Consider the following 8,850-nt stretch of genomic DNA (forward strand, 5'->3'; position numbering starts at 1 on the left):
GTTCTCCTATCACTTTCCTAGGTTCTAAACTGAGACCAAGTGCTACACTTACGCAGTTTGAAATGGTAAAAGGTGCAAATCAAAAGCAGCGTAAGAGATGGATAGCAAGAAAGCAATGGAGTGGAGGGGGCTCATTCCCTGTTTGAATTCAGGAAACATCACGCTCCCAGCACCCAGCACGTAGGGGTGTTAGTTACACAGTACCCATCTGGGAGCCCGTTAGGCTTCACTGCCCTCATTTTCAGTTGAAAGGCAAAGTGGCACGCACAAACTGCTGGTTGACTTGCCAAGAGTCTGCAACAGCCAGGCCTGGGCCTGTGGAAACCAGAAGCTGGAAACCTCACTCTGGTCTTCCCCATGGCTGCAGAAGCACTTCCTCCAGGATGGCACTCTAGCAGTTGTGTAAAAGGTGGGGGTGGGGGAGCACAAAGGGACCCCTCACAGGGAAGCCAGGCACCCCAGCCCATGTGTCCCTGCCGGAATATTTTACACATGTATAGAATATTTTTAATTTGCTGTTGAGACATTTTCTTTTTTAGATTTTAAGGAATTGCTCTGTTTAATTTTCTTCTGCTGTTCGCAAAGTGATGAGCCATTAACATTCCACCTGTCATTGGAAATCAGAGCACGCTGCTCAGACTTGACTGAACTTGAGAAGCAACCCAGTTTAGGCAGAAATTAGGAGCCTGGGGTTGCGGCCTTGCAGTTTGGAATCCCGCCTACTCCACTTCGGATCCAGCTCGCTGCACGTGCGCCCAGGAAGGGCAGCGGAGGCTGTTCTAATCCTCAGGGCCCTGTGCCCACGTGGGACACGGGGCTGACCCGGCCCTGGCTGTTGCAGCCATTTGTGCAGTGAACCCGTGATGAAATATCTGTCTCCCCCACTCCCCCCCGAAAAAAGTTAAAGCTTTAACCGACAGCAGGCCGCTGTGCTTCTCCCACCCAAGCTTTGGGAAACCTGCGTCCCCGCGGGTCTGAGGCAAGTGCATGACGTGACTCCTGCATTACCTGACACAGCCGCGCAGCGCCAGCGATGGCGACAGGGCCCACGTGGCCCGCTGCGCAGGCGCGGTAGCAGCGCGCAGCCCTGCGTTCAGGCACTGCCTCAGACGTCCTTCGAGGTCCTCGAGCGCTCGGGCCGGAAGTGGCTCGCGCTCGGTCTTTCCGCCCCGGCGACTGGGCGGGCGACGGTGCTGAGCGGCGCGTCCGCGTTGGGGGTTCGCGGCCAACCGCTGCCGTCGCGCTCCGCGGCTGAGGGACCATGGTGGGCCGCAACAGCGCCATCGCCGCCGGAGTCTGCGGGGCCCTCTTCATCGGCTACTGCATTTACTTCGACCGCAAGAGAAGGAGTGACCCCAACTTCAAGAACAGGCTGCGAGAACGTGAGTGCGGCCCCTCGCCCGGCTGCCCGCGTGCCCAGGGTCGCGTGTTGGGCCCGGCCCCGGCCCAGGCTCGGGCTGCGCCGCTCCCTGGCACTGCCGGGCCCCGCAGGATTCCCTCCATTTTCCCTCCAAACGCGTCTGCCGCGTTGAATATTCTCGAGTGGGTGTTATCGTGACGGTTGGGAACCGCGTGGGTAGCCGGGGACCCCCCCCCTTTTATTTATTTATTTATTTATTTATTTTTTGGCTAGTCCGTACTATCTCAGCGTTGGACGGATTTTATTTAGCCCGAATTCATTGGCATTGCTCCACCTTCTTGGGGTCGCGCTGTGTCCGCCTCCAGGATAGGAGCGAATGCTACAGAAACGGCAGGGGAGTCCAAAGGGCTGTGCTCCTCCCGTGGCTCAGTCTTATTTCAGACCTGCGACAAATTTTAGGAGAGATTTGTCAGAAGGAGACCGTGTCACCTAAACCCAACCTGCCTGCCTTGGGGCTGGGAAATGGGGGAGGGAGGGAGGGAGCCTGTTCTTTGGCAACAATAGAAAAGTAAAAATGTGATGTCTTTGGAAATGTTTTCGTCTGGGTTACTTAACCGAAACAGTTTTGGAGGTTAAAATTTACACGGAAGTGCCTGAAGGTAGGAAGGTGCAGAGAAGGGATTATTCAGCCTCGTGCAGTTCATTGGGCTCTCCCCGAGTCATTTCCAGGGCGTTAATGGCCGCCCGTGGCCTCTCCTGCTGTTTAACCTTCAGGAAGGAAGGGATGTTGTTGATCTGGGATTCAAACGCTGGCGTTTCCAGACGCGGCTTAGTCGCGATGAGCAGCAGCTTTCTAATCTTAATTTCGTGCGCTGTAAGAGTAGGTAATGCCTACTTTTGTTCAGGTTTAGTTGAAGACTCACCCCCGCACCCCCCGCAAAGGCACGGCTCCACCATAAATGCTGGCTGTGTGACTTTTGCAATTTAACTTATATTCCTAAAGTTTGAAAGAAAAAAAGACTGTGAAACAGATGGAGCACTCTAAAGAAATGGATTAATCCACTCCTTTGGAAACCCTGTTGCAAACCACTTGGGAGTGTGGCAGTGCAATGGCTCACAGAGCAGTCATCCTCTTGCAAGTGGCAAGATCCCCCTCTGGTCGCAGGCTTATATCCTGGCTGCCCCACTTCTCATCCAGCACCCTGCTTGTGCCTGGGAAAGCAGCCGAGGACGGCCCAAATCCTTGGGACCCTGTGCTCTCTTGGGAGACACGGTAGAAGCTCCTGGCTGCAGGTCAGCTCAGCTCTGGTCATTACAACCATTTGGGGTGTGAACCAGAGAATAGTTTATCTTTTTGTCTCTGCTTATATATGTAAACATGCCTTTTATGATTAATTAATTATTGGAAAAGCAGATACACAGAGAAAGATTTTCCGTTCACTGGTTCACTCCTCATGTGGCTGCAGTGGCTGGAGCTGAGACAGCCAATCTGAAGCCAAGAGCTTCTTCTAGGTCTCCCACGTGGGTGCAGGGTCCCAAAGCTTTGGGCCATCCTCTACTGCTCTCCCAGGCCGCAGGCAGGGAGCTGGATGGATGGAGCAGCTGGGACATGAATTGGCAGCCATATGGGATCCTGATAGATGTAAGGTGAGGATTTAGCAGGATTAGATAATTAAGATTCTTAGTAGTGTGATTCTTGTTAATGTTAAATTTCATTAATGTGAGTTTTGTCATCACTGTTAGAGCCATCTGTAAATGACTGCTTTGGGGCTGTTGCGATGCAGTAGGTTAAGCTTGAGTCTTTTACATCCCTTAACAGTCCTGTCTTGCTCCACTTTGGCTCTAACTTCTGCTAGTGGATGCAGGAAGACAGGATGGTGGTTTCTAGTAAGTTACTTGGGTCTCTGACACAGACATGGCAGGTGGAGGCTGAATCTGGGTCAGGAATAGCCCAATCCCACCTGTTGCAGCTACTCGGGGAATGAACCAGCAGTTGAAAGATCTCTGTTCCCATCTTTGTCCATGCCTTTCAAATAAATGGATTTTATAAAGATTTATGTGTATAAGTCAGATATACAGAGAGGAGGAGAGACAGGGGGTAAGATCTGTCCAATGATTGACTCCCCAAGTGGCCGCAACAGCTGGAGCTGAGCTAATCCGAAGCCAGGAGCCAAGAGCTTCTTCTGGGTCTCCTATGGGGGTACAGAGTCCCAAGATTTTGGGCCGTCCTCTACTGCTTTCCCAGGACACAAAAGGGAGCTGGATGAGAAGCAGGGCAGCCAGGATTAAAACTAGTGGCCATATAAATGGATCTTTTAAAACAAATCAATTATTGTTTTATAATTTATCTCATCAACTCCCCATGGTCATTCCTGAGGTATCTGGTTTTTACAGGGTGTCTTCTCCATGCTATTGAATAGAGGCAGAGTAATATTGAAGTGCTCATGCTCTTTGAAGCTGCCCTTGTTGTGACCTTGGGAAATCTTGTCATGTTTAAAATGAGTAGAGATACATTGTCTTATTGTTATCTTTATTGCTAACACTTAAACTAGTATCAGATATATAGCATCTAAAACTGTGTGCTCCTTTTAAATAAAAATCATTTCTTTGGGAGACAGGAACTAAGAGATCTCATGTCTTTGGTTTCCTCAGTTGCCACAGCAGAGCTGGAGTTCCAGCCAGGAGCTGGGGATTCCATCCGACGCCTCCCTGTACTGGCAGGCACACACTAACTTGAGTCATTATCCGCTGGCTTTTGGGGTTTGAATTCATAGGAAGCTAGGATTTGGAATAAGAACCAGGACTGGAATTAAGACTCCAGATATGAGAAGCAGGCTTTTTTTTTTTTAAGATTTATTTATTTATTGGAAAGTCGGATATACAGCGAGGAAGATCTTCTATCCGATGATTCACTCCTCAAGTGAGTGCAACGGCCGATGCTATACCGATCCGAAGCCAGGATCCAGGAACTTCTTCCGGGTGTCCCACACGAGTGCAGGGTCCCAAGGCTTTGGGCCATCCTCGACTGCTTTCCCGGGCCACAAGCAGGGAGCTGGATGGAAAGTGGAGCTGTCAGGATTAGAACTGGTGTCCATATGGGATCCCGGAGTGTTCAAGACGAGGACTTTAACCACTAAGCTATCATGCCAGGCCTGCTTTCATGCTTCCTAAAATACATATCCAGAGACCAAGTGCACAAGTCCTAACTAGCTAGGAACAACTGAGTTGATACTTTAGCAGTGAATTTCTTTTTCTTTTCTTCTTCTTCTTTTTTTTTTTTTAATTGAAAGAGCAGATTTACAGAGAGGAGCCACACGGGTTGTTGGCCATTCCCCACTGCTTTCCCAGACCATCAGCAGGTACCTGGATGGGAAGTGGAGTATTCAGGACGTGCCCTGGCCCAGCAGATCGTTTCTGAGTACTTGTTTCTTACCAGCTTTCACCAAATACATACATCTTGTAATTTTTAGAGAACTTTCTCAGATGTTATTCTTTTCCTACTTAAGAATGCCACAAACAAAGGTAAAATCTGGTATATTTCATCAATTCCTTAAAAAGTAGTGTTCTACTTCTCTTGCATGTCCTGTGTGTACTAGAAAGGGGTTAGCTCAATTTGTTAATTATCACTACCCATTTCCCATCTCGTGAGTTGGTGGGCCAGTATTGTAGGAGAGAGAAAGCTCTTAGCCCTGTCATGGTGCCTGTAGCTGACTGAGCAGAACTGTTCGTTTGGCCGAGACGAGGAGACCACGCAGTTTAGTCAGGAAGGTTCACAAATGGAATTAATGTCTGCCATGGAAATTTGACTTCTTTTGATTCCTGTTTTTGTTAATTACAAAATGAACACTCATATTTCTTTTTTTGTAGGAAGAAAGAAACAGAAGCTTGCCAAGGAAAGAGCTGGGCTTTCCAAGGTAACAGTCCATTTGTGTTTAAAAATCTACTTCAGTGTATTGTGAGAAAGCTAGTGTTTAGATGTTGATTTTTTTGTTTTTTTCTATTTTGAAATAACTTGCTATTGTTAGAAATAGATGAGTGATTTATTTCAGCTACATATTATTTCATTCTTTTACTTTTGCTGTCTGTGGCGTGGGCAGCTTACTGTACAGAGACTACTACTTAAGGGGCCGTACAATGATGGTGTCCAGAAGAGATTAGCTCCAAACGGTTAAAATGCTCCTTCAAAATGTAATTTTCCATATTAAAAGAGCCGTTTGCTCTTCATTTCAACTTTTCAGGATTATTTGTACCTATTGATCCAGACTCACAGTCTTTTTGACAAGTTTTTACCTTGTAAAATGTAAATTAGGTGTAAACTGTTTATTTTCTCTTCGTGGACCCTGGGTTCATGATTATTTTTAGTGACTACAGGGGTTTATGTACTTGATAAAATGTCCTGTGGCATTTCTGAGTTAATTCAGTAAGTAAGTGTTAATCATCATGCTTGCAGTTGTCTATTTCACTGTCTGAAATTCAGATAAAATCTATTGTCTGGATTCTGAAGACTTGGATTACTGGATTGTTAGTGGTTCTTTTTTTAATTTGAGATAAGAAAATTAAATCAATAAATGTTCTATCTTGTTACTTTGAAACAAACTGAGTAATCAACAGAGCTGTGTGGGGCTGGTCTGCTGGAGTAAGCCTGGAGGGATCACTTGTTGCTCTTTGCTGTCCAGACCTGCCTACTTTTTTGAATTGTGGTACGCTCATTAGTTTTTTGTGGCCTTGTCTTGCTTACCACATCATTTAGTGTGATAACCTGCAAACTTACATGCTCAACAAAGAGAAAATTGTTGTGCTGTTGCAATTTCTCAGTAATGTATTCCACTTCCATTCAAAAACAACTCATCTTTAATATGGTATGTAAAAATCTCTGTGAAATAATGGTGAATTGGTAGCACAAATTGATTACAGTGTAAAAATCTACCATAATGGCCATCAAAAATAGCAAAAGATACAGTTGACTTTTTTGGGGGATCAAATTTGATTCAAGGCTTTCTGAGAACTATTAAAATGTCAGATTAATTAAGTTTTCCTTTCACTCATGTTACTATAGATATTATAATTGCTGAAAGTATTAGTGTTAAGGACAGCTTTTACCAGTTTTTTATCTTTTTATTGGTTTTATGTGTATTATACCCTTTGGCATTTTTATGTTAATTACTAAGGGGTCTATTTCCAATAGTTACCTGACCTTAAAGATGCTGAAGCTGTTCAGAAGTTCTTTCTTGAAGAAATACAGCTTGGTGAAGAATTACTAGCTCAAGGTAATAGTTACTGAAAGACTATGGAACAAGATTCAGTTCTACAAACTATTTATGATGATAAGGTGTTTTTCTTGGGTATTTTGGCTGTTTTTGCAAAGGTGTTGTAAATATTTCAGATTTTTGGCTGCTTAACAATGTGAGGATTATTTTATATTTATATTCTTAGAAAAAATGTCTTCTCAGTTTTCATTGCCTGTGACATATTTAATTGAGTTTAAGGTTTTTGCAATATCATATGATAATAATAAGTAGTTCTTACAAATCTATTTGCCATAACGTGATTTGGGATGTATGTATAATTGAAGAGCGTAAGGGAGTTCAAGGTGACATGTTGATTGATGTTGTACCAGTGGTGCCTTGTTTATATTTTTCTGTATTGTTGAATTCGCAGAAAAGAATTGCCAATATTGATTCTGAGGTGTTTTATTATGACTTTCAAGAAATGGGAACTGAGTCAGCCAATTTCTTCTTCCCTGTACCGCTTCACTGAACATTACTGCATGGGTGCACAACAGAGGGTTGGGTCTTGTGTTGGTCCCCTTTACATCATTGCAGAACTTGGAAGTGGCTCAGCCTCGTGACTGAACATACCCAGATGACAATGGCCAGACACAACTGGGGTATAAATGAGACGGTCACTTTCTGACATTAGCAAGGGTGCGGTTCAGCTCTCTGAGGCTGTGGCTGAGAGGTGTTGAGCAAGCTCTTAGAAATTTTGCTGGTATGCAATTGCTGTAAGAGACCCACGGCATCAGACTCTTATCCCAAAGGTGTTTTAATCTTTACACAGTAGCCAATGGGTGGGATAAGAAACAACACCATGGATGCCAGATTCCGTAATGCAGAGAGAACACTGGGAGCCATAATTGTGATAGCCATGCTTTCAAGTCAAAGGCTGAGGTCAAGTGGTGGCGGGTTATTGGAACTTGGCCAGCCTATAGGGCTAAAAAGAGGAGCAATGAGTGGGTGTGGTCTGAAGATATCACCTTTGGTTATTGATTGCTTTCATGAAGGCTGAGTGAATGGTATTTTTGGTGGATTCCTTGGTTGTGTTAAGCAGCAGTTTTTTTTTAAGTTGTATTTCCATGTGATAGCAGCCATTTGGTACAAATGTTTGGCATAAAGTAAAATTGAGCGTTTTTCTACTTTTGTCATCCATCTTTTAGTTTGCTTTTCTCATGGAACAGTACTCTTCAATTTGCAATTTGTTATGTAATTCTTTCAGAAATGCTTTAGATATACAAATGATAATAAATGTAAGTATGTCTTCACCTTTTTCCCTTAATGTGTATTCATTGGGAACTTTTCCATTTTATAACCTGTGATCTGACTCATTGATAACAGATTCATAATTCAGTTATGAACACATACAGATGTTGATGTGGAAAATTGAATTTTTTTTTGACAAAGGCCAAGGATTTTCAATTTACAGAGTTTGTATGAATCTTACAGGTGAATATGAAAAGGGTGTAGACCATCTGACAAACGCAATTGCTGTGTGTGGGCAGCCACAGCAGTTACTGCAAGTGTTGCAGCAAACTCTTCCACCACCAGTGTTCCAGATGCTGCTGACGAAGCTCCCAACAATTAGTCAGGTAAGGACTAAACGTGTGGGGCGTTTCGAAACAGTGATTGGCAGAGCACTTACCAGTTTTCTTGGTTTGTGTGAGCGTGAAAATAGATATAAAACTTGTTCTTGTTTTGGTTTGAGTTGTGTGATGGGCTAACATAGAGCATAATGTATAAAGTGCTAACTGTTACAATGGTGAACTGTTTAGCAGGATTTAACTCTTTGAAGCAGAGTACCTTATGTTGACCTTAGGGTTCCAGTTAAAAGTTTATCGCACTTAAAATACTGTTTTTCTTCTTTCAGAGAATTGTAAGTGCTCAGAGTTTGGCTGAAGATGATGTGGAATGATGAAAAATGTCAACATAATAAAATCGCAGTTCAAAATATTTTTAAAATTCTTGGAAGTTGAGTGGCTCTGGGGGAAATAAAGGCAAATAAGCTTGTTAATGGACTGTACTACACTGAAATCTACCAAAGTTCTTGTTTGCTTTGTGTAGATCCATTTGTCTGTTTTATTTATTTTCCCAGTGAAAAGTGTATTTTGATAGAGAGCTTTTCATTTTATAAATACACTAGAAGTCACCAAAATATGAATTTTGTTTAAAACATGCAAGTTACATATATAACATAGAATACTAAACTATATACAAAAG

The 8,850-nt window shown here is 43.8% G+C and overlaps 1 protein-coding gene and 1 non-coding gene across 2 annotated transcripts; both read left to right on the forward strand.

The window, feature by feature from the left end:
* Positions 1–1,163: 1,163 nt before the first annotated feature.
* Positions 1,164–8,644, forward strand: TOMM20 (translocase of outer mitochondrial membrane 20). The gene is made up of 5 exons (XM_040967925.1): positions 1,164–1,382; positions 5,228–5,274; positions 6,546–6,627; positions 8,080–8,222; positions 8,501–8,644. The coding sequence occupies exons 1-5, from the start codon at positions 1,262–1,264 to the stop codon at positions 8,543–8,545; spliced, it is 438 nt and encodes a 145-aa protein (XP_040823859.1). The 5' UTR covers positions 1,164–1,261; the 3' UTR covers positions 8,546–8,644.
* LOC121148281 lies at positions 1,681–1,814 on the forward strand. Its single transcript, XR_005882546.1, has one exon. It is a non-coding gene; the product is annotated as a small nucleolar RNA SNORA14 (small nucleolar RNA).
* Positions 8,645–8,850: the final 206 nt, after the last annotated feature.

The sequence above is a fragment of the Ochotona curzoniae genome, unplaced genomic scaffold (assembly GCF_017591425.1).
Source record: "Ochotona curzoniae isolate NIBS_2020 unplaced genomic scaffold, NIBS_Ocur_1.0 scaffold_4683, whole genome shotgun sequence".
Lineage (NCBI taxonomy): Eukaryota > Metazoa > Chordata > Mammalia > Lagomorpha > Ochotonidae > Ochotona > Ochotona curzoniae.

Bases quoted from the DNA above. Each gene is read 5' to 3' on its own strand.
- TOMM20 (XM_040967925.1), top strand. From the start codon at position 1,262: ATGGTGGGCCGCAACAGCGCCATCGCCGCCGGAGTCTGCGGGGCCCTC. The intron at 5,275-6,545 runs GTAACAGTCCAT...TATTTCCAATAG, and splicing joins AAAGAGCTGGGCTTTCCAAG to TTACCTGACCTTAAAGATGC. The intron at 6,628-8,079 runs GTAATAGTTACT...TGAATCTTACAG, and splicing joins TGAAGAATTACTAGCTCAAG to GTGAATATGAAAAGGGTGTA.